The following is a 26,289-nucleotide window of genomic DNA, read 5'->3' as shown; positions in this document are numbered from 1 at the left end:
CAGAAAGCTGCACCCCAAAATTGTTGATGTGGACATGCCACTACATTAGATTAGGTGCAAGCAATTATGTGAGCTAAAAAGCTTGCACAGAAAACATAAATTATTTTTAGGTAAAAAGAGATTTCAAGTGTCATTATTGTATGCAGAAGAATTTTAAAGTAAGTGCATAGAAAGCTGTTGTAGTCCCTCTAGAGTGGGCTCCATTTTCCATTTAGACTCACTTCTGGAACACTGGAGATTTTTATTTTATTTTTTTTTTCAAAGTTCTGTTCGTGCTCTTGCTGTCAGCAACCTGGCTTAAAAAGCAGCAGGCAGTGCCAAGACACTGGTTGCTGACTTCTCTGCCAAACAATTCTTCTATTGTTTCTCAGGATTTAAACTGACTTCTTTTTGGATAAAGGAGTAGTCACAAACCAGTCCAAATTAAAGAGCCTGAAAATTGGGAAAGCATGGCAAGATCTTTATCAGGATTTGGAAACTCACTCAACTATTCTTTAGTTTTATTTCCTTATTCTCTCTTATGGATAACCACGCAAAAAAAAAGCCACCAAATGCCTTTAAAAGCTTTGCAGAATACCTGGTAGGATTTAATTCAGGCACTGTTGGTGGAAGCTTCACAACCTAATTTCTGGTGATGCACAACTGAAATGAACAAACTTGATTTAAAAAGTGTTAGTTTCCAATACTGTTGTTACTCAGTTCTCCCTTGTTTACTAGATCACATGAGAACCCAGGTTTCCAGTGCTAGTAGAGAACTTATTCCTGATCTTGCTCCTCCCAGCCCAAATGAGAAATCATCAAAAGCACATAAATCCCTCAGCAGGAATCCAGCTGCTGCTACACTAAGCTGCTCTCACCAGCTAAATTCTTTTTATAGCATTTTCTTCGTATTTTAAAGATATTCCAGTGGCACATCCAGCAAATTTAGGAATTGATTCCCATCCTTTGAGTGTTCAACTCTATCCCCATAAATGCAGTTTAACAGCAAAACCCATCATTTGTGTCAGAGCAATAATCTGTATTTCCACTCCTCCAAACATCTAAAAAGGAACATCACCACAGGTTTTCTGTTCAGTTTGATAGCATGAGATAATACTGAGCCCAAAACACCAAACCTTTCACAGAACCTTCTAACAGAGTTCTTGTCCTCCAATCTCTTTTGGAGTTGTGTTTATACAACCTACAGGGATTTGCTATTGGCAATACTCAGGGAAGTATTTGGCTTTCAGATTTTATGAATATGCAACTCTATATCCTGACATTATTGTCCTTGAAAAACAGAAATTCATGATCAGAGTTGATCAACATTGAGATCCATATGTGAAAAAGCTTCTGGATTCATTACTCAAATGAATTCAGTTTCACTAGTTAAAAGGAAAAAAAAACCCAAATCCTCATCACTTTAGAGAAAACTGTTGTCTAAATTATGATTGAACCTCTACTACATTTGTATCCCACTTGTTACATTATCCAAACAATTTATTTCTTGAGAGAATAACACAGAAAAGGTAGTTACTGCCTAATAATCCAAGTCCTGAGCTAGAGCTGAACCAAAATCATTCCTCATATGCCCATGTGCTTTGATAGAACAGATCTTTTGGGGAGAAAGGTAGAAAGAAAGAGAAGATTTTCTTTTCAAGTAAGTAAATATTTCATCATTAGACTGCTGTAAGCATCTTACTCTACCCTCCCCAAGCTTGTATCATCTAAATTAATCTCCTACTATCTCTAAAATGATCTCATAGGATTTCTGAAAGCAGGTACAAGTTTAATACTTCAAATCCATTTATAATCTGAAAAACAATTCAGCTTTCAAATCTCTTTGCCAGGTTCCAACTCCCTCACCCAAACCCCTTTGTGCAAAAAGCCAATTACACCAGCCTGAATCAATACTCAGCCAGCAGACAGCATCTAATGATTTCATAACTTTTATGTTTCTCTCATTAAATCTCTGTGCCTAGGAAAGCTTCAGTAGGAAGATCAGTAAGAGTTTCATGTTTACATAGTTTATTTTCCAAACAAACCAAAGCCCAAACATCACTATAAGCAAACTGTTAAGTCTTGCCATGCAGCCATGCTTTGTGCACACACAGCACCCATCAAAGCTTTAGTGATAAGATACAGTCAGAGATACTCTGCAAGAGTCAAATAATTAAAAGAACATTCCTCCCATTGACTCCTGGCCAATTAAAGCGTATTCCCTGGTGATGAATGCTGCTCTCCAGAGCTGCTGGAGCAGGCTGGAGCCACCCAGCAGGGCTGGGATCAGCAGCAAACACCTGGCACAGGTGGGATGCACAGGGATGCTTTGTGTGGTTTCTAGGACAGAGGAGGAAATGATCAATTTGACTCCATGTTCTTAGAGGGTTGATGTATTATTATATTATAGAATGCTAAACTAAAACTGTACTAAAGAACAGAGCAATGATACAGACAGAAGGCTAAAAGATAACAATGAAAAACTCATGACTCTGTTTTCTAGAGTCCAACACAGCTTGACTGGGATTGGTCATTAAGTTAAAACAATTCCCATGGGGGATAAACAATTTCCAAACACATTCTAAAGCAGCAAAACACATGAGAAACAAATCAGATCATTATTGTTTTCATTTTTCTCTGAGGCTTCTCAGCTTCCCAGGAGAAAATACTGGGCAAAGAGATTTTTCCAGAAAATATGACAGTGACAGCTTTGGCCATTCCAGGATTCACAAGTGGGCTACCAAAGGAAAGGAGTGAGCACAGGCTTCCATGGCTGCATGTGGACACACTTCCCAGGTGTTTTCAGCCACTTTCCTGAGTGACAGGCATTTCTTCCAGACCTTTGGAACACCAACCCAAGGGCCAGCTCTCCTTGATTTGTGATTCCTCCTGGGAGTTCTCTTACTGGAATATAAATCTGTTCCTCACTTGTCCTTCTACCATTCCTAACTTTGGAGACTTGCACTCCCAGCCCCAGTGAGATATTCCAGGCATTCCCCAAATCTCAGAGCTCTTCCATCTTAGAGCACCCCTGTCAAACCCCTCCATGGCTCCAGCTCCATTACATCACTTTCCTGTTAAACCAGTGCCACTTCAGCACAGAACTCTGCTCCTATTTCTAGACATGCTGAACTGGAACAATATTATTTCAGATGTCAGGCCTTTGAAAATTCCCCTTTTCCAGCTGCAATTTGATTTTAAGAAGTCTGTTTTCTCTGCACTGTGGATGAAGGCCACAGCTTCTGCTTCTCCTCCTAAATAAAAGGGATAAAATATAATCCAAATATCAATAGATTACATTTTTTTCCTCTCCTGAGGGCATGCAATTCTGTCAATTCATAAGCTTAGCATCATGAAGATATCAATCGAATTTGAGCAAGAGATGCTGCCTTTCAAATAGGAAAAGGAAATCTTGGTAAAAAGAGGCAGAAATCCTGGCATGAAAAGGTCAGTGAAAAGCAGTGGTGCTGTGACAAAAAAGAACACACCTAAAAATCAAAAAGAATTATCTCCTTTATACTTTCCAAATTAAATTATTAAACCCCCACTCTCCCAAGCAGCTTAGGGCTCTCTAAGCACTAGAAATACCAATAAGGCAATAATTGATATAGCTGCATGTAAAGTGGTTTTTTTTAAATGCATGCAGAGTTTCCTTGCTCAAACCACAAGAATATCCATTCAAAAAGCAACATTTGCTCCCAGTTTATTTTAGCAAAGTGGAAATAAAAGATTCAATTAAGATACTGGCTCAAAAGGAGACAAAGAGGAAAAAACAACCAAACAAACAACTTATTCAACTCTGGAAAGTCATCACTAAAATTTAGGGCCTGGTGGCTCCATAAGCTGAAGTGATAAAATAGCATCTATTATCTGCAGATTGTCTTTGGAGAGGTTCAAATCACATCAGGGAACAACAACAACAACCCAAAAAAAACCCCCCAAAAACCCAAAAATAAACAAATAAACAATAAACAAATAAAAAAGCAAGCTGCTATTTAACTCCAAGTTAAAATTTAATTTTAGTGCCCACTTCACAAAAATCTGCACCACAATTCACAAGAGTTGGGAGATATTTGAAAATCTCTGGAAGTCTGAAAGAACGTGGAGCTTGTACTCCTCTGTACTGGGTGTTACTGCTGAATTCAGAATTCACCTTGACACACTTAAAGTGAGAGGGCAGCTTTCTTCCTGGTTATCTTAAATAAGAAACAGATTGTTATATTTTTTAAAATTTATTATTTAAAGAAACCAGGGGTAAAATCTGCAAGCAAAGGGATTTTAATGTTCCAGTTGGTACCTAAAGAATGAACACTCCATGTCAGCTAAAAAGAGGAAAACCTTGAACCAGTATTAACAGTACACAGATGTGCTTTTTTTGGTTTTTAGTTTAATTGTGAAAAGTTCCTCTCCCCAGGCAAATGAAAAAAAAATAAAAAGAAAATGAATTAAGCACTCAAAATGACCAAGTATACAAAGAGGAAAAAACATTTACCAAAAGAAATTCTCTATACAATGCCATTACACATTGCGTAATTTTTTTTTAATGCTGACTACCTATACAGGGGAACCAAGAATATATTTTAATTGGCCTCTAACTTTATATTCTTCCACCTATTCATCTTGCACCACAAAGAAAACCTTTAATCTGTTTTTGTGGCAAAACGATCTCCGACAAGCAGATGGTTAATTTTGGTTAGATATTAAAAAATCCTTTAAAAGGGAGAGCTGAGCCACGTGAAATATTTAACATTTACCACTTCAGCTGCCTCCCAACAGGTTCCAAAGATCCATCAACTCTTGATGAATTCACACTCCTCAGCTCATCTGCTGCCAAGCCAGGTCACATCCTGAACACACTGCTGCTCTCCTCACTCAAAGGAAGCAGCTCCTGGATGGAAATTCCTGTCCTCATTTCATTGAAGGTCTCATTCATCACTCTCTCCTCAGCTGCCAGGACTGCACATCAATCCTGCTCCTGAGCATTTGGAGAAACAATCCTTCTTGCAAATATTTTCTTTGCTCCAATAAAGTTTTATTTTGAAGAAATGTGTCCATTCAGAGGGATGGACACAGAGCTTCACAGAATATTTACATCCCCACAGCTGCTGAGGCACATCAGCTCTTACTCTGTACCATTATCTTCTTTTGGGATTGCACCTCCTCAGCTTTTCATGAGTCAGTTTTCCCCAAATTATTACTCTGGCCATTACCACACCAGGTGAATCACAAAGCAGGAACATTGGAAGGGGAGTACAGCAAATTACTGAAAACAAAATCCCAGCTTCAAAGACCATTTCACACACAATATTTATATATTCTTCTTTACTATGCCTTGAGCAGATAAATATATATTTATTAAATACCCAAGTATAGCTTACAAACTAGCAATGGTCTTGTATCATTTTTTGGTGGTCAAAAGAATCACCAAAACAGCAATCAGAAATAGATCAAAGAATATCACCACAGAGCTCTAGAGCTAACATTTCCATGGTATTTTGTGCAAAACATGGTCTAAAGAGCATGAAAAGCTGAGATGCTTTGAAAAGTGAACAAACATGAGCAGTGGTTTTGTATACACAAATTAAAAAAAAAACCCATTTAAAAACACAGCCAACCCAAGCTGCTAAATGATGGAAAAGTATTATGAAATTACATTCTTCTTCATTCCCACCTCTTTATTGGAGTGCTAAGAATGTACCATTATGTGGAATTTAGTCAAGCAATTTCTTTTTTTTTGGTCTTACCATTTCAATACATAACTTGGAAAGCAACCAGTGAAACAGCACAATTTATCTCTAAAAATAAGACCAGAGATTTTAGAGGCTCTTGATTATGTTTTCCTTACAAGGATCCTTTACAGAAAAGTATAAGTTTCAGTTTAGAGCCCTGATAATTAGTGCCTGTGGGAATAAAGCAAATTATTTTTTCCACAGCAACATAATTTCCTGTAACTTTAATTTTTACATGATTATATTCCAGTGGTTGCTCAGACATAAGATTTTACTGTCTACAGTGTGATCAGGATTTGAAACAATTATCTCTGTTCAGTTTAATCTCCCCCATCCAAAAAAAAGAAGATTTATAGTTATTAAAAACTGTGTATGAAGAAAGAGCAGTTGCCAATAAGCTCCAAACATAATTTTAGGGCTGCTAACGAATTCCTCTGCTTTTGGATTCAATTATTTAAGGTGACAAAATCTAAGAGATGCCACCTGTAGTGCAGCTGGAGCAGAGGTGCTGCAGCTGCCTTCCTGCAGATGAGAACTTACTCCCAAAACTCAGAATCCATCTGCAGTGACTGGGGAAAGCTCAGTGCCCAGAAAAGGGGTGCAGGGAAATGCTGAAATGCAGATGCCAGAGCTGCCAGGGGTTTGCAGAGAGGCAACACTGCAGGGGTGATGTGAAAAATGCCCATTTTACGACTGGCTTTTGGCAAATATTCAAATGAACATTAAATGTGTTGTGTTAGAAAGTGATGCTGCATTAATTCTCTTAAGCAGTGTGTTAAATATAGTTTTAGGTTATAACAAAATGTTAAAATAGAAACTGTGCTATGTAGGAAACTTTTTTGTGAAGAAAGGACTCACATTGAGATAGCAGCCACAGGACACCTGAATCTTTCAGAGAAACAGAATTTATTGCTCCATTATCAGGAGAAAGGAACTTCTCAGGATTCAGAGAAAGGAGCTGACACTGCCCAGACAGAATCCTGTGTTTGAATGGAATTGATGCATCCTGGATGAGATACATGAATATTCAACAGGCTGTTGCTTTTAAGGGTTAATCCTCTGTTAACTGTGTCCTTTTTCACACTTTTGCTGCCCAGAAAAGGTACCCAGACTGTCCATAGCTCTTTGTTTCTATTGTCTCATGTTGCCCTAATTCAAATTGTCCAAATTATTATTACTCTACTTGTATTACTACTTTTATAACCATTTTATTACTATTAAACTTTTAAAATTTTAAAAACAAGTGACTGGTGTTTTTCACAGGTGACACTCCAAAATCACCCCCAGGTGGCTCAGGGCACGCTGAGCAAACCTCTGCTGTTCTCAGAGTGGTTTATTCTCACTCAGCAATGGGATGAAAGTGTCCTACAGGGCACAGAGCTGTGCAGAAGACAGCAGATGCACCCACCCTTTCCTACTGAAATAAAACCCAAATATCAGCACTTCTTTCCAGGTCTTACTGATGCACAGGGATGCTATGTTTAATCATCACACCTCATGAGCAGGAATCATCAAACACCTCAAAAAAAGCTTCTAAAACCACCAGTGTTCCACTGGATTGAAAAAAAGAAACCCAAACAAACCCTACATTCCCTTGTAGACATCTCAGCCAGAAATATTGGATCTTTCCCAAAATAAATGCTGGGGTTACAGAATTGGAGCAGGAAAATCAGTGATGCCATGAGGAGTCAATGGACATTGTGTCCTTCACTCAGGCAGCTCCAGAACCCAAACCAGACCAATCCAGAGGCTGACCTGAGGCACTCATTGGTGTTTAAAACACCCTTCATCCCTGACTTTAGAAATTCAACAGCATTGCTGCGAAGTGGTGTAAAAAACAAACAGTGAAACCTCACAAATCTCAGCTAGTCACATGCCAGACTTACTGCAATCCTGCTGATGAAATTCCCATCAATTTCAAATGGAATTACTATTACACCATGACATAAACAACAACAAAAACCCCACACATACATTCTGTTATTAAGTAAAAAAACCTGCATTTTATTTTAAAAGAATAGAACTGATGGATGAGCTGTTCCTACTCCTTCACAACCTGAGTTTTTTACTTGAATATTTTAAGGAATGGCCTACCAGCACACAGGTGTTTTCTCTATAAAAATGAAAAGCATAAAGGTATGAAATGTTCATCTCTCAAGTAAATTATTTCTAGTAGAAAATGCTGTCCAATGGCACAAAACTAAGTATTAATAGAGCTGTTCAATGTTTTTTAGTGCTATTCTTGAAAGAGAGTTTTACACTCCACAATACATTCATCTTTGCTTCAGAATGATTATTTCATAATGTATTCATTTGAACTTAACATTACTTTGCTTACATGACAGCTACTAATGCTGTTCATTTTAAAATCTGTTTTATTCTCTGTTCAGCACTGGAGTTTGTCATCAATACCTCTAATAGTTATTTTCAATACCCACTTTAATCCACTGGGAAAATCAAAGTGTAGCATTCAATAACCAAATATTCCTTCATCTGAGCACCACGAAGTCTCTGAAACTTCACCAGGAACATAACAAAAACATTGTGAAGCAGTAGGGACTTATCTAAGGACCACAACACTATTTATCTCCTCACAAAACTAAAACAGCTTTGATTTTTAAAGAAAGCAAACATTCCCTGACCACAAGCTGGATTTTTCTGTTGTCATTTCACAGTGACATTACCATGACATCTTAAGGGACCCAGAGAAAGAATTGGTCTTGCCATGGCGTGGCCGCCAGAAAATACCAAAGAACAACTCAACTCCTGGCTTGTCTGTGAACATTCAGAGGTTATTTGCTTCTAATTTCATCAATTAGGTGGATTCTTCCCCAAACTAACAGCCAGCCTTTCACAGACAACAGTCTGAAAGACAGATAGAGCTAAAATATTTCAATTTACTGACAACAGCCCTTACACAGCAAAACCCCCTGGAGTCCAGCTGGTAATCTCTGCTTCCCCTCCTGGTAAAACGAGAACTTCTGGTCCCTAGCAGCACACAGATGCAAGCAATTCAAACCATCACATGGCAAATTAAAGAGCATCACTGGGCTGAAGGGATCACAGGGAGCAATTCTCCCTCAATAGCATGGCCTGCAGGTTGTTTGAAGCACAGGAGAAAGTCATCAAGAGCAATTTGTCTTTGCTGTGCCATGTGAGTTTACCCCAGCCCATTCTCTGTCAGGCAGAAAGGGAGGAGTGAAGGAGGTGAGGGGAAACATGGAGGAAGAGATGGGCTGAAGATTTTATTTGCAATTTACAGCACATTAGTTGAACGTTTGAGTGTCACTGTATTAAATATGTTGCAGGTGAGCATGCACACAGATTCACCTTTTCCTCATTTATAGAAATAAACCAAATAATCTAATCCATCACTGTACAGAGAGAGTTTTCTAAACATATCTGTATAGAAATGATTTCTACTAATAGTATTTAGAAAAAACATTATTTAGAAATAATTACCACAATGCTAGTGAGTAGTCCCTAGTGCACATTCTTTCATGTTAGGGGGAAAAAAAAAAGTAAGCTTAATTAAAGCAAAAAAAATAAAAATTAAAAAATCTGTAAAGCTTAATATATAATTCAAAGTCTTGACTTTTCAACATTTAGCAGTGTATCCTGAGCAGGTTTTAATTTTGACTGAATAGCAGCAAATCCTGCTGGGTTCATTTCGGGCTGCAGGCATTTGATACTGCACTGACCTCGCAGTATTTACATTCCCCTTAGGAAAATCTGGCATGCAGTCCAACTGGGGAAGATCATGTCTGACACTCCTTGAGCTACCAGTGCTAGAAGCAAGCAGAGTAACACTGAAAATAGTAGGGTGAACAATAAGGGCATGCATACAGAAATAAAATAAAAAGGAAGAGAAAGAGAAGGTCAAACAGCAGCAGAAGAGAAGAACTGAGGAGACAAAGAGTTGGAGACAGTAGTTTTTCTGATATAAATAAATCCCTATTCTTTTTTTTTCCCAAGCCAGTGGTGCAGAGAGGCTTTTAGACTACTAAAAAACCAAATTACTTCAGCTCAAGGAAAAGAAACTGATCAGAAGACTTGAAATATTTGCCTCTGATCAAAACAAATTAACAGCTGCCAACTGCAGCTTTGTCTGCATTGCATTTGATTTTTTTGTTGTGGTTGACATATCTATGTCAAATTTGGACAGAAAAAACCCCAAACCATAAAATCCTCCACAAACTCTGCTTTGACCATTCCCTCTACACTCCTAATAGAGACACTTGGTGAACCCAGCTGTTAAATCAAATCCAAAGCCTATTCACCTCCATTCATTACAATTCAGGTCCCCACTGCTGCAAAGAAATTAGGTAGGAATACAAGAGCCAATTTTCCACAAATTCTACTTCAATTTTTCTTAGCCCCGTCTTCAAACGAGTGAAACATTTTGTTTGTTCTTTACAGATTCACTCTGCCAGCAACATAATCTCCTGTACACCAGGCCTGGTGAAAGTGTATGAGACACACAGGTTCTGAAACAGTGCCAGACTCATTTCTTCACCCCCTTGAAAAAATAAATAAAAGCCTCAAGTTACCAGAAGAAAACCCTGTTTACAATTGTGCAAGGCGGTTTTTCAAGGAAAATAATAAAAGCAAGAACTCTTGTCTAAGCTAATGATTGCAATACCTGACAATAACCATGGTGCCTTCAATCCTCATTAAAAGTTTGAGAAGTCTCTGTCTGCACTAATGACTTAAAAACAGCATCACTGAAAGTCAGAAAGAAAAAAACAACTCCATTACCGAGCAAAAGACTTCCTCCCCCTCTTCTTTAAGACCTGATAATTCCAACTCCTCAGCCTGATGCAATCTTTGCTTAAATCATCACACCAAAACCCACTTAGAGCCTAATAGGACGGCAGCACTTTAATCACCAGACTCTTTTCTACTTATGTCTCACTTCTTTTCAGCAACTAAATAGGAAGATTTTCAAGGAACTTACATATCTGAACTCCAAAGTGTTTTGAGGCAGCAGGCACCCAAACAAAAGATTCTAATGAACAGGATAAAACACTGGCATTTGAATTGCTGAATTTGATAGCGCTTTTTGTTGTTTTGAACCGCAAAACGAGCAATCAGAGGCACCAGAAATCCCGAATTTCTGGTTAGGCAGGTTTGGCACTCTCACCTGAAGCTGGATGAAAACCACAGGGTGAGCTCAAGTCTGAAGCACACTGCAGAGTGTCTAGCTTAGAATGCAAGAATAAGGAGCACTTCAGGAAAAGGGGCAGATTTTTACTGTATTTTGAAAGTGAAGTGAAATGCAAATATTCCAGGTAACAAACTTGGGAGTGGGTGGTCTGCAGAAGAGGCATAAAGAACAATGTGCTCTGTATATGTATGTGAGTATATATATATATGTAAGAAATAAACACTAGTGGTAACAGGAAGACCAAAAGAATAACCTTTCATTAAATTTGCATTTAAACAGATATCACTTTACCATTCTACCAGTCATCACTCATCTAAGTAATTCTAAAATGCCACCTTTTATGCCCTTTACTATGTACTGTGCAACATATTCAGCTAGAAAAGTAGGCAAATTTAATGGTTGTGTTGTCAATTTATCTGCTCTTAAGAACAAAAAGCTTTCCTTAAACCCTCCTCTTTGTGGCAATCACTACAGAGAAAGTTTCAATCTGGGAAACTCTTAAATTCAGTTTACAGGAAAAAAACCCTGTCATTTAGTTATTGCATTGTCAGACAGACAGGAGCTGCAGATAAAGAAATACGAGGCTCAGAAGAGAGGAAATAAAACACCTTTGGCAGCAGGGTTGGCACAGTTCTCACCCTGCTTCCTTCCACAGCACTCCAAGGCAAGGTTGATGAAGAGACCTTGCAGATTGCAGGACTGTCAGCTCATTTCTACCTGGAGCTGAGCAAAAGGAGAGGCACAGGCAGGAGCCAAGGCTGCCTGGCAGGGATCAGGACATCCCTGCAGCACCCAGGGATGGGTGTGGAACCAGGTCAGAAACCCCAACCCAGGGCTTTTTACAGACCACAAACTCCAAACACATAGCCCAGGATTCACCATTGCTGAGGGTAAATGTTTAGGCTCCCAAACTCTTCTAGTTCACAGAAATTCACAGAAATTCACAGAAATTCACAGAAATTCACAGAATAACCAGGTTGGAAGAGACCTCCAAGATCATCGAGTCCAACCCAGCCCCAACACCTTAACCAAACTCTGGCACCCAGTGCCACATCCAGGCTTTGTTAAACACACCCAGGGATGGGGACTCCACCACCTCCCTGGGCAGACCATTCCAGAATTTTATCACTCTTTCAGTGAAATACTTTTTCCTGATATCCAACCTCAATTTCCCTTGGTGCAGCTCAAGACCTTGTCCTCTGTTCTGCCAATACTGCCTGGAGAAAGAGCCCAGCCCAGCTGAGCACAGGCACCTTGCAGGGAGTTGAAAGGTGTAAGTCATGTAATAAGGGCACCCCTGAGTCTCCTTTTCTCCAGGCTGAGCACCCCGGGCCCCAAAAAAAAAAAAAAGTTAACATTTGTGTGCTTTAACAACCGAAAATACTTCAATGTTTCAGACCAGGTAAGCAACTGATACCCACATCAAGCAGAGAAGATCTGAGTTTGTACCACAAGAGAGATTTCAGATCAGAACAGATGATATGAATATCTAATGAGGTTTAGCTTGCATCATTCTTCTGATTAAAATTCATCATTAAAATGAACACTTGCTCTTACGACACTCACAGCTCAAACATTCGTTGTTGTTTGCAACTTCTTTTTCAACCTTTGCATCAAACCTTACAAAATATTTCAACCTCAGAGTTTTATATTCATCTAGAGGATTTTCCTTGTTCATCAAAAAATACAAAAGTAACCCCAAGAAATGGTGTGAACAACATCTAAAATCCACAACAAAACTCTCCCCAACCACAGACTTAGCTAAGAGGAAACTAAGTTCCCCTTTTAGGCATTTAGTAAATCAGATTAAAAGGTTTTCTTCTTCACCAAAAGCATTTCAGAGCACCATGTGTTTATTCTTGTTGCTCACAAAATTTTATTGCCAAGAGAGATTCCCGTCCTTTTTGTAAGCCAAGTTCATTGAAAAAAATTTTAAAAGATTATACATCACATGTTTTAACTCATCTCAAAAATAGATCCTCAGAAATTATAAATGTTACAGGCATTGGTCAGCAGCTGCATAATCTGCAGGATTTAATAAAAAAATATGGAATAAAAAAAAAAATCCAGAATGACAGAATTTTGCTAGTAGTACAGCTCAGAACAAAATCCAAAGCTGTATTTTTGCAGGATTTGTGCAATTACAGCATCCTGCTTATTCAGTGAGTAGTAAACATGATAAAAGCTTCCAGGAAATACTGGAATGGAAAGATGGCATTTGAAATTGGAACTTTCACCAGGCATTTTGCTTTCAAACACCTTTTCTTACTAGGACCTCTCTTGCCCACTGAAACATTTCCAGTTAATAAAGCACAAAATTTGTTTTTAAAGCACTTGTTTCTATTAAACATAATTTCTAATAGATTCTGGAAGAAGAAGAAGCCAGGAGCCAATTTCAAAGGTTAGGTTGCTTGGCAATTTACCTTTCCCTACAAATAATTGTTCTTACTAAATCACAGTGGAGAAAGCCGTGAAGAACTAAGTTTGAGGAGCCTCCTGAATAAGCAGAAATCTTTTTCATTGTCTAGATGAAGCTTCAACACAATCACAGGCCACACAGGCATTCCCAATACTGTCTTAAAAGCCTTTTTACCCCCCACCCCACAATTTCAAACAAGTATTCAATTCAAATTTCATAGGTGTGGAGCAGAAAGATGCAACTTCACAACCAACCAGACCTTCCTGTCCTGGCCAGCACTGGGAAGCAGAGTTTCACTGGAGAGCCTCTGCAGTCCAGTTCCCATCCCCAAATTTCCACTCCTGGTGGTGGCTCCTCATGCAGCTTCTTCCCCCCTCACCATCACTGTCAGAGAACCCCTTCCCCTCAAGCAAATGCAAGAGAGCTGCAAGCTGTGGTTATCTCACACATCCCAAAGCAAGAAGGCAAGGGAGGAGAGAGGGAGAGGAGGGGAAGGAGTTTAAATTTAGGTATTTACTTACTGAAACACAGCAAAGAACACACATGCAGGCACCACTGCTGGCAGAAATCCCAGCAGTCAGGGCTGTGGAGCTTTGCTTCCAGCAAGGATTTCTTTGCCTGGAGCTCCACAGGAGCCTTCTCTGCCTCTCACAGGAGCAAAGTGAGGAGTGCTCTGCACTGCCAGCCCCAGTGTATCTCAGCTTTAATGCAAGGGTAATTCATTAGAATAGGAGCTGGGGGAACATAAACATGTGCAGGAAAAACAGGCTTGGTGCAACACCACAACACACACCAGGGTTGATCAGCACACCAAAACTCTGTCAGACCACAGGGATAAAAAAAAAAAAAAAAAAAAAAGTGGGTGCAACTCCTTTAAAGCAAAAGCAGGACATAAAAGGCACCAGGTGGAATTTGGACCTGTGAAAGTTCTAACAAATACAGGTGTATTGTATAACAATAGAGGTGAGGTGCTTTTGGAAGTGTCCCTCAGTTCCAGGTGCTGCAGGACAGGGGTACCAAGATGGGGAGAAGAAAAAGAACCTGTGAAGCACCCAGAAACAACAGGAAGATGAAACAGCCCCAAAACCATTCTAAAGAAGTCACATCAATTTTTTTTTTTTTGCAAAGGGGAGAGTGTTTTGGGAAAAAAATGTAGCACTGTATTTATTAAACATTGCAGCAACCACCTACATGAAAGTTTGGATTGACGAGCATTTCCTTTGCTTTTTGCCATGCTTCACACGTGGTGAATACCAAAAATGAAAGAGCATGTAAGAATTTATTTACTGTAATAAATCTAGAGCATATCCACTTTATCTGCTATTAGTACTTAACCACCAAAAGAGACCAAAGCTAGGGAAAAGATCTTTCCACTTCACAAACAAGGTTCTAAAGCTGGAGGCCAATTTACTGATTTGGTCACAAATATCAAAAAAGTTTAAGTGTCTTCAATATTTTTCGCAAGGACGTCAATATTTCATGTAACTACTTATGTATAGGTATTTTTGTGGTTGTAAATAATCATTCATTAATTCTTACAAGTCTTGAAAAACTTGGTAATGATTAAAAGAAAAAAATCAGTCAGCTCCCTCACGCTTTCAAGTCTTTCTCAGTGAAACTGAAGCATTTAAGGTATTGCCCAATTTAGAAACACAGTTCAGGAAAGAGACAGCTCAAAATATCAACCCCAGACGTCACAGGCAAAAAGAGCCTTTGGAAGCACAGCAATTCCTAACACTCCCATTTGATATTCCACTCTAAAACAGATTCTAAGCCAGGGCTAATGGGCCCTCCCAGACCTGCACACGAGTCAGACAACTTGTTTGTGCAGGGTGAACTTTTGCCACCCTTCCCTCTGGGAGAAATCCCATTAAGTTTGCTCCTAGGAAATCAGCTCCCACTCCTTTTCCTGACTGCTCCTCTCTGCCTGCAAGTGCTCCCACCCTTTCAGCCTTCTCCTGCAGCCCTGTCCTTCCCCATCCAACCCAGCAGAAGCTGCTTTTTTGGATGCAGTCCCACCTCTGCTCTGACCCACACCCATTTCTTCCTGTGCCTAGAATCCTTCCACCTCCACAGCCAGCTTCAGCTCTGAGGTATTTTTGGTTCTTGGAATATTTCAGTGGAAGAAAGAAGCAAATGTTCAAACAGATAATAAATGTGCAGGCATTCCCCCCAAAAAAAGGTTCTCCTTATCTGAACAGCTCTGCTCACTACAAAAGGCACAGGGTAGCTTGTAGCTAACTCCCAGTTTACCCCTGCACCATTATTTGACCTACAGGTCTCACCATGTGAGAAAAAGAATTCAGTTTATTCTTCATTTTAGTAAAATAAAGGTTAGAGGTAACAAGAAAAAAAACCTGAATTTCTGGGAGGAATACTGCAGTTGTTAGTCTTGGAGAAAAACAGTTTGATCTCTTAGTATTTTTCTCAAATTGCATTTTTCCTTTCAAGAAAGGGCTTTTCTGCAAACACCACTGGTTGTTCTTTGATTTTTCTGGAGGAAGTCTCAGCTGAATGGGAAAGGATCTTTAGAATGCACATAAAAGACAGAGGTTCAAATGAAAGCTGAATTCTCAATGAGCACAGGTTTATTTTAGTAAACAATACAAACTCGGAGCTGAATGAGATCTTATCCCTTTTAATCACTTAATACATTTTTCTTGCCTTCCCAATTTTCAAGCTACATGTCTAAAATAAACAGACCTGCACTGACAAAAAAGTCTCTATAAAATCACACAAAACCTCTATTTGATGCAACAGTGAACTCACTTTGGCTTTGGCCAGGCTTTGCCAATGCCTTGATTCAACCAGCAACAGGCAAAAACTGTTCTGATGAGCACAGAAAAAGGTAAACTTCAAGAGAAAACCCCAAAAATGAAACTTCAACCCTCTTAATTCTTTGAGTTTTTAAGAACTTTTGCAGTCAGCTTTTGTACTGCCCAAAAAGTGTCAGTCTTACAGCAAAGTTAAGAAAAATCAAATTTTAGCATCCAAACAGCTTATCTAATAGGACTTCTGTAGAAACCAATTGCAAAATTGCACAAATATCATCTTTGGATTGATTTTTAGATCAACCTTATTTCATAAATTAATAATTTAAATAATATACCATTGTTTGAAAAGAAAATATTTCAAAAATTTAACATATATTTAGAACTACTGCAGTGAGAACCAAAAATGCAAGAGAAGTAAGCAAATGCCTGAGTTTAGATCACTGGGTTTAGATCATTTTAACCAAGGATAAGGGTTTCCCAAACACATCCATAAATGCACACACACATTCATGTGATTTTATGGTCCTCAAACCCAGTGCTTTGGTGTCTAAAGATTATGAAGCCATCCTAAAAAAGTCCTAAAAACATCAAGCTGGAAATTCTCAATGATCTTACCAGGTGAGGCCCGTGAGCAGGTGTATTTTCTCTACTGAGAAATGTCACCATGGGATTTTCCCGTGGGGTCCTTTTCCTCAGGCACTTCTAAATAACAGAAATAACTGAAGCTTCCCATCCTACTGCCCAGCTTAGATGTGTTTTGGGGAGAAAGCCCTTAACTTTCCAGAGTGCACAATGCACTCAGCACAAGTAACCAGTCCAGTGAAGGACCCTAAGCAGGACAAAATAAAAATAGCAAGTTTGCTGCTGTTTTCAAACCTCAGGAGTTTTGCTTCATTATACAGAAGATTCAATGCTTAACTGACAATAACAAATGTTGTAATTGAATATTGAATAGTAATTGAATGTTATCAGTCCTATATTCTGGGTACAAGTTTGGTTGTATAAATACCAAGCCAAGCATTATTTCAGCAAGGTTTACTGCTGGAATTCTCACCAAGTGCCAATGAAGGGATGTAAAGTAAATAAATCCAGATTTCTCACCCTGAAAGAGACAAAACCCCCAAACAATGTAACCACTCTCCTGAGCACACACAAGGTATCCTGGCATTGCACATTCTTTAACTCCAAATAGCAATGACACCTTTTGTGATCCAGGTTTACCAGAGGTGAGGAGGATGTGGGGAAATCATTCTGTCATTAGCAAATATTCTACTGCTCAAAAACCCCACAAAAAATAACATGCCCAAAAGGTCCAAGTCCTAGCTAGCATCAACTTACTCTGACAACCCTACACCAGCAGAAAACCACAGTATGCAATGGGAACAACTCCTTATCTGCCCCTGTTTTAGTGTATCTTTCCACTTTAAAACTAGAACAAATTCAATGCCACGGGAGAGGAAAAAAAATGTGTAAAAAAGTCATGTTGGTATTTACTTATTCTGAAACCGAGTGCACACATCCCAAGAAAAATACAGTGTCCTTTAAAAAGAATCACATTTCAGTGCAGTCTGCATACTGAGTCATTTGTTTGAAATGCCAGTGCAAGGAATGTTAAGATTTAGCTGACGATTATCTCCTCGACATTATCCCAATTTGATTATACAGTGTTTACTACATCAAAGCCAAAAAAAAGCACAGTAATAGATTCAGCAACACACCCACTTGGAACACTGAAGACCTATTATTAAAGAACCAGAAGAATAATTTTCAAAAGGTTTTTATTTTCAAACACAGTCTAGCATAAGATCTTACCATAAAGGAAGGTTGTTAAACATTTCTATTCAACCCACAGATTTGAAGCTGTGCCTCAGAAGTTAGGTCAAATTATTTATGTGATCAGGAAACTTGACTGCCCTTCTTGTCTGACTTTGACTGGACACAGGAATCCAGCAGACAGGTTTCAGAGGCTGAAGCACCAAAAGCATGACATTAACATTCATTTCCTTGTACCTCATATGGAACATAAAGCAGTATGTTTCTTTCAGACCTAACCACAAACAAGCTTTCAAATATTTACAGTTTTGCCATGGTTTTATTACGCTGGAATTGACATAACAAACGCTAATATTCAGCAAATCAGTAGACACCAACGAGCAGGTTATGGTTAAAAATCCACTCGTGGGGGTGTTTGCATGGCAGGAGGTCACAACAGCCCATGCTGTTTGCCCCTCATGCAGAAGCCCCACAGTAGTTAAAACTCAGACAACCAGAATTATTGTAATCAACACATCACCCCGAGCTGCAGCGCCTAGGATTAGAAGACAGTGATTATAACGTTGTCTAGTTAGCTCTCACATCCTCTCCAGCACCAGCAGGGCTGAATGTGAGACAGCTTTAAAAGGAGAAGCTATCACTGGGCAGGAATTCAAATTCAGCCTGAGACTCCACACAACAAACCAGTATTTAACTAAGGATGCCAAACTGGTCAGACCACGTGAACCTTTCAGCAGGCCTGACAGCACCAGCCCTGCTATCCTCCTACAGCTGTCAAATCCCAGAAAAGTGTCTGTGCAACGTGTTTTCAAAGACAGCACAACTTCCAAACACAAACTGAGCTATTTGGGGCTGGCTATCAGCAAAACAATCAGCTCCATGGGCATCCTCACAGTTATGGTAACACCTTGAACACAAGATCTTGGAAGGACAAGGGTACACAAACAACCTAGCACTCAGTAAGTCTGTCCAGAAGAGCTCTACAACAGCTGTTCACACACTTGTGTATTCCAGGACCACTCAAGTTGCTATTTTCCAGTTACTACAGCTGGCCAACACACTGTTCATAAGCTTATTCTACAAGAAAAGGTTCCATCTCAAAGTCTGGAAGGATTTTTTTTTTCACATTGTACACACACACAAACACAGCTTTCTTTAATTCTCACTTGTCTTCATTTAACAATCTGCAAGAACTCCAGAGGTAGAATTCTCAATGGATCCCTGTCCTCAGCCTGGTGTATTTCTTGTCAATTTCTACTCAGAACTGCAAGAAGGCAGAACAGAACAGAAAAACAAACATTCTGCTGATCAACAAACAATCTGCCCTCCTAGACACCACAGCACCTACTCTGGTCAGATTTTTGGGAGCATTATGCTTCAATATATATTTTTAAATTTTGTTTAGGACCAAATCAAACACACTCATATAAAATAAACCATGAAGCACACAGATAACATCCACCTTACACTGTCTACAAGGCATCTTACACAGAGCAGCAACCTTGTGCTCAACACAACACAGAAAAAACCGACCTGCAGCCTATAAACTGTCTCTAACCTTCACTCATAAAAGTTATCACACTAATGACATTTTTAATTTAAAGCCAGCAACCAAACACACAGTGCAGTGAGCAAAAACTCCTGAATGAACTGAGAAAAGCCTGTGAATTGTTAAACAGAGGAAAAAGATGCAAATTAACCAAATATACATAGGTGCCACTTAAAAATTTTCCAGGTGAGGACGGTCTAACTATCTGGAGAGGAAAGCTTGTAAGAAGTTTGTACAGATCCAACCCTCTGGACTGCTATACAACAACTTGATTTTCATGTCTCTCATCCAAAAAGACAATACACACAGCAAGGCTACCACAGTGAACGTGCTCCTCAAAACATACTAAAACCAGAACAAAACAAAACAAAGAAAGGAAATCAATGCTAAAAGCAGGAGGTCTGCAAAGAAAATGGCCAACTTAAACCTTCAGTGTGGCTTTAAACCATGTAATTAGAGAACAGGGCTGAAATCAAGACTCTTCTCCCAGTGATCAAGTAAGATCTTGCCTTTGTGAAAGCATTAATGGCACAAGAGGGTACACACAAGCAAACAGACAAATTCAAGGTTTTCTTGGCTTGCAAAGATATTTGTTGCTAGATGGTCACATTCACAGCAGAAACTGCACTTGAATCTGCATCATCAAACAGCTTTAATTAGGACAAACAGTCAAGAAATTGTTTTAGCTGTGCAGAATTCAGTAAACAAAGGACTACATACCCCATGACAAATTTAAATGCTCCTTTTGGATTTACAGCACAACACTGAAGTTCAGTATGGAAAGCATTCAGAATTACAGCAACGTTTAGACAAACTCATTGAAAATTTTAGTATTGTGACAAACATTCAACTTACTTTACATAATATCTTGCACCTTCAAAAGTATAGGCTTCCTCCCAACCTGTGGGTAAGTCTGGAAAACAAGCAGCAAAACATTGAAATTACCTTCTGAAATGAGAAATGCTGCTAGCCATCCTGGTCTACTCCCTAACACCAAGGCAGTTAAAACACTGGGTCTGATTGCTCATGTTGAAACCTTCAGTCCCAAAAACAAGGATTTCAGAACAGACTCACCAGACTGCCTCACTGTGAATTCTGTAAGCCAAGAGAAGCTGCACACCTGAAAACCTGATTGGGGTTTCTGGTTCTCACACAATAACAAGGATGGTTTAACATTCCTTCCTTTGCCCAGAACTCAGGGTCATCCCCAGATCTCCCTGCCTTGAACTTCAGCAGCATCAGCTCACCTGGCAGGCAGAGATCTGAACAAAAACCCATCTAACTGAGCTACAGGCAAGCACAAGCTCCTTAAGAGGCACGGTATCAACTGCACCCCAGAGCATTAGCATTGTATCAGCATAATTCCACCTCTGTTGTGACTAACAAGTGCTCCTGCAGTGTTCACAACTCCGTTGCATTTTACATGAAAATAGTTTTCCATGTAAATCTAGAGCAGGATGTGGGTGCATCTCTTCATTTCTATTGCCACTCTTAAGAGTCAGGAGTCCAGATATTAAAAAATCCCATACCATTAATGGTCAAAATTGCAGTTTCCTGGTGTGATGGGAAGCTCTGGAGATGTTTGGCACCTTAAAAGTTTGCCCCCATTGACAAAATTAATAATTTATATGTAGCACTCTCTCATTGAATTATAAAAACAAGAATGCATTTCCTAAAGAAAAAAAAAAATCAGGCTGGGTTATGTGGTGGTTTTTATCCTCCTCATTACTTATTTGCTCTGGCTGCTTTTTTTCTTCACTCCCATCTTTCTGCAGAACAAAAAAAATCAAGGTGTCTTTTGATAACAGCACGGGGCAAAGTACAGCAAACAGGAAGTCTCTCCAGCAGAAGGATTTATGGCTGCTCTAAGAACTTTGCAAAAAATACCCTTCCAGTGCTGAATAGCTCAAAAAATAAAAAGCACTTCAATCCATAATGGAGGGCAAAGCTCTCCTCACCGTCTAGAACATGCCTCACAGAATTATTTAACAGAGAGCTTTACAATAATATACATCTCCAAAAGAAGTGCCATTCACTCAAAAATTATTTCTTAAGAGAAGATGTATTCTGAATGTATTTTGACTAGGTTCCAGAACAGTGGTCAGAGCAAAGGAAGAGATAAACCCCAGAATAATTGTTTGATTATATCTGTGTATGGAGAGATTTATTAACATACACATGAATGAGGAAAACTCCAGGAACAGATTTTGGTTTCAGACACTCTGGTATCTGATTGATGAACTATGGTCAGTGTATCCAAGGTCATGCCTCAGCCTTGTGTTCAAAAGCAAGTTTAATTTACCTGATGATAACTCTGCTCTGTTACACACAATACTCCAGACACCCAAAAGCAAACTGCATTTCCTTTGGAAGGCACTTAACAGCAGAAACAAATGAGACACTTGGAAAATTACTGGGAAATCATCATCAGTCAACAGGGACAGTGGGAATAGTTTAAAAAAAGAATTAATACTCAGCTAATGCCGGTGTTGAACAAGAAAAGCACTTCACACACATCTGCCCCCATGCATGCTGCTGTAGATGAAGGCCACTTTCTCAATCTGAGCACTGAGAGCAGAAGCAAGAGGAGCCTGATAGCAATCAGTAGTTCCATTTCCCAGCATTAAATGACTTCTTACAAACAACAGAACCTTCGCTGCAAATCAAACTGCAGGGTTCTAATAGCCAGAAACCTGTGGTTTTTAAACTATTCCCAACTCGAAAACAAGGGAAAAAAAAAAAAAAAGAAAGAAAAGAAAGGCTGCCCACAGTTTTCTAAAAGGCAGTTTCTGATTCCTTAATGCATAAGTATTAACCAAACATAAAAAGCAAATAATCTGATACAGACCAATTCACTTGCAGATTATTTCCCCGTGATTATCCAAGTGCTTATACACATAAAAACAACTGCACGTATTACTACACTCCACCACCTCCCAGCGGCATATGCAGCCTGCGTGCAGCTCCAGCAGTCAGGAGTTTGGCTCCGGGTCTCCGGAGTGTCTGCTGTAAATCCTCCTCCTCCAGCACCTCCTGCTGATACTTCTCCAGAGTGGAACAAACAGCAGAAGCAAAGACTTGATTCCACCCTCCTCCCTTCCAAGTTATTTCTAATGTTTCAAGCCCTTTTTCCTCCTACCTATTCCACCTCTCTCAGTCACTTGGAAACCACACAGACTCTCAGCCTAGATGGAAGCGCAGGGAGAAAAAAGGGTTTCTAGGTGACTAGCGAAATCAGCCCCTACATTTCGAGTACACCTATTGTGGTTAAATCTAGGCACTGCTGGAAATAGAAATACGATGAGTGGTTTCGTGCTAAACCGGGGAAGGATGCTATGCAGGTGGATAACCGGGGTAGCCAGCGAGGAGCAGGAGAGGAACGAGGCGGTCTCTAATGGTAACTACACAGGCTCGCAGGGGTGATACAAGGCAACGGAGAGAAAGCGGAGACAGATACATTACACAGGCACAACTCGGGGGCAGGGGGAGAGAGAAGGCGCCTGAAGAAGCTGGCCAGCAGGCTGGGCATGCAGGACTGCACGGCGACCGCAGCGCTGCTCGCCCCGGGGGGAACAACTGCGAGAAGTGCGGGCAAAGCGCGACCGGGACCTGTCCCGGGGGGCTGCGGGGCTCCGCGGGGACCCCGGGCTGAGCCCGCCCGGGGCAGGGGCAGGGGTGGGCGGCCGAGCCGGGGGCTCCGGGCAGGGCTCCGGGCAGGGTCCTACCTGCGCTGCGGCGGTGCCCGGTGATCACGGCCTCGCCGGTGAGCGGGTGCAGCCAGGTCGTGCTCTTCGCCTCTTCGCTGCGGGGACGGACAGACGGACCGAGTCAGGCAGGCGCAGCCCCGCCGCCCCCTGCTCCCCCCCCTCCCCTCCTCTCCTCTCCTCTCCTTCCCTTCCCCGCACGCCCCTCCCGGCCGACCCCGCTCCCCTCCTGGCCGGCCCCGCGCTCACTTGATGAAGAAGACGCGGCCGCCCTGGCTGATCCCGTAACTCCAGCTGCCGGGCAGCGCCCGCAGCCGCTCGGCGCTCAGCTCCGCCATGGCCGAGCCGCCGCAGCCGGGGAGAGCCGGGCAGAGCCGAGGGGAGCGCGGGCGGGGGGGCGGCGCGGGCACGAGCGGCGAGCGCGTCCCCGCCGCCGCCGCCAACACCTTGGGGAGGGGAGGGCGCAGCGCCCGCCCCGCCCCGCCGCGGGGGCGCGCGGGCCGCGGGGGCGCGCCCGGCCGGCGGGGGCGGGTTCCGGCGGGCGGGGATGGAGGGAGCGCCGTGAGACGGCCGGGGCCGTCCCGCGGGGACGGGGGCGGGATCCGATGTGCAGCGACCGTGCCGCGGGCGGGGAGGCACGGACCGAGCGAGGCGGCCGCGCCCGGCCGGAGCGCGGCTCCGAGATCGCTCGGTCCGGCCCTCCCATCGCTCTCCCGGCCTCGCGATCGCTCTCCCGGCCCCGCTCGTTCGCCCTGGCCCCGCTATCGTTCGCCCCGCAGCGCTACGAACTCCCAAATGCTCGGTTCCGCCGCTGGCAGCCCCTGATCGCGCCCGTAAGGACAAAGGAAATTGAAAGTTTTGTCCTATTTCCTCCCCCGGTGAACGCGCTCTTCTCACACCCTCCGCTTCGGGCGTTTTTGGAATTGCTTGTGTACAAGAAATCTGTAATTTCTTTCTGATTTCTTAGTCCTCAAAGTATAAAGGGATGACGTGTTACTCCCCTTCGTGCAAGGCGGGGTGCCCGTGCTTTGTGCCCCTATTCCAGAGGTCTGGGATGTGGCATGGAAGCGTGTTTCAGTGTTCAGGGAGGTGGCAGTAATCCAGGGAGAATCGCCGGCTGCAGAAATGACTCTGTGCCAGTGTGTTTAGTTTAATTCACGTGAGCAATCCGATTGCATTTATGCACAGCCATCCACCCCTTCGATTTAAGTTACACATGACAAATGTCAATTTCTAAAGCTGTGCCGTGGCCATGATATTTCTAAGAGAGCCTTGCCTTGCAAAACCACTTTCTGAGTAAGCACTGGAGCTGGGAAGTCTCGCAGCATTCCCGTGTCCACAAAACGTTTGTAATTCACAGCTGACAGGCAGCTTTGTCCCCTCTCCCATTCTGAACACCTCGGGAAAAATAAAATTGGACAGACGAGATGTTTTGTGGTTTGGTCCCCATGGTGCCATGTGGTCAAAACTTTAAGTCCCTGTTGTTCCACACAAGATATTCCAGACACCAAGAGCAATGAATGTGAGAAGATCTGGAGTTATCTTTAAGTAACTGGATGCAAGATAAGAATTCCTCCCTGTCCAGCAATACCTTTCATTTCCACTCAGCACTGACAGCACCTGGGATTTATGGACTACCAGAGGAACAGCACTCTGGGGAAAACACACAAGTCTTTCTCTAAACAGTTCCCTTCTCTCCTAAGAGCAAGAGCCCTTCGATGGTGAATAAAGTGAGTGATGGCTCTTCCTGTGAGGGGCTGTGGGAAGCTGCCTGGCAACAGCAGGGGGGGAATTGTGTGCATTTTGGGCTCCTGAGGTGGGAGTGGTCATGTCCTAATATTTCCCCACGCAGCCTAAGTAAAGCACAGAGCAAGTGCTCTTAATCCCCAGAACACTGGATACCTTCCACCATGCAGAATCTTTTTTTTTTTTCCCTAGCAGAGAAGTGCATGCAGAATCTCTTTTTTTTTTTCCCTAGCAGAGAAGTGCATGCAGACTTATATTGGCCTAGATCCATAAATTAGGTGTTTAGGTAGAACTTAGGTGCATAAATCCTGCCCAATCCCAGTATGTGCTTTGCCAAATGGTTTCTTTAGGCAACTAAGTTCTGCCAGTCCCTTGCTTTGCAGCCTTTTGCTGCTTTGCTTGCGCTTAGAATTGCTGTCATCTTGGTAAAACCAGCATCATGGTACTTAAAATATGCCCAAACCTGGCTGAATTCTCAGACAAGGCATTGTTGCCCCAAATGCCAAGGAGGCTGGATAGTTCAGACCACACCTAAGAAAGACAAGTTTTGTTTCTGAATAACTCCCAGCAAACAGGCTGGCAGCAGAGTCACCACCACGAGCACTACAGGGAACCCTTCAGCCTCAAGGATGAAGGGTGTTCAAAACCATGCCACTCTCTTCCCAGGAAAATGCTTTTTGCTCCGAGCTACGAGCTGTTCTGAAGCTGAGACTATTCCATGAGGATGCTGAAGGTGTTCCTCCTCCCCCTCACATTCATTTGGAAATATAATTGTTGGGCTGCAGGGTGGTGGCATGACTTGCTGGGCTCATGAACAGGAAGCTCAGGCAGGGAGTGATGGAAGACCTTGGTTCTGCTTCACTCAGGGACATTGAATTCAGGGACTCAGGTGCTTTATGTTAAGTAGCCATCAAATAAAATGTATATTTAGATGCTCACCCTGCCAGGTGCTATGCACCCTGAACTCCCAGTGATTTCTGGGGGCCCAGAGTTTTACCATTTTTTTGGAATAAAGGGTGTGAGGGAAACCACATCTGCATCACTTGTGCAGGCTGGTGCTGGCAGTTTTTCTTTCTGCAGGCTGCTCTGTGTTCCACAGTTAAAACTTTTGCTTCAAAGTTGGTCTAAAAGTTTGATCAAATCACACCTGGAGTGTTTTGCAAGGTTCAGTAATGGTACACATTTTCTACAGTCAGATAAGTGCATGAATGCTCTTAAAAGAGGGACTCAGGAACAACATTTAGGGAAAAAAAAGGTTTATCACTAAGGGGAGTAAAACTCTTCTTTGAAAGGAGTTTATATCACCATAAAAACCACTTGCATAATTCAAGACAGTGCATGTTGTACCTTTCACATCATTCTTTTTTACTATAAAAATGAATTAATGATTCCAAATGTGAAACTGGTCAGTGTGATTTATAAAGCTCAGAGAAACCCATCACAGTGCTC

At 41.5% G+C, this 26,289-nt stretch overlaps 1 protein-coding gene across 13 annotated transcripts in view; it reads right to left on the bottom strand.

The window, feature by feature from the left end:
* Positions 1-23,478, bottom strand: part of PLEKHA5 (pleckstrin homology domain containing A5) — a 162,523-nt gene extending 139,045 nt beyond the window's left edge. For 11 of the 13 annotated variants that reach the window (XM_050970204.1, XM_050970205.1, XM_050970196.1 and 8 more), the window contains exons 1-3: positions 23,344-23,478; positions 23,116-23,192; positions 20,246-20,303 (exon numbers count right to left, since the gene is read on the bottom strand). In XM_050970204.1, the coding sequence (XP_050826161.1) occupies positions 20,246-20,303; positions 23,116-23,192; positions 23,344-23,432 (224 nt within the window). In that variant the 5' untranslated portion in view covers positions 23,433-23,478. Of the gene's footprint in view, positions 1-13,815; positions 13,975-17,829; positions 18,036-20,245; positions 20,304-23,115; positions 23,193-23,343 lie in introns of those variants that run through there. The other 2 variants (XM_050970203.1, XM_050970202.1) reach the window with 2 other exon arrangements.
* Between the last annotated feature and the right edge of the window lie 2,811 nt (positions 23,479-26,289).

This window comes from Serinus canaria, chromosome 1A, assembly GCF_022539315.1.
Source record: "Serinus canaria isolate serCan28SL12 chromosome 1A, serCan2020, whole genome shotgun sequence".
In the NCBI taxonomy this organism is placed as follows: domain Eukaryota; kingdom Metazoa; phylum Chordata; class Aves; order Passeriformes; family Fringillidae; genus Serinus; species Serinus canaria.
The sequence above is the reverse complement of the archived record's forward strand: the minus strand, read 5'-3'. Positions and strand labels throughout refer to the sequence as shown.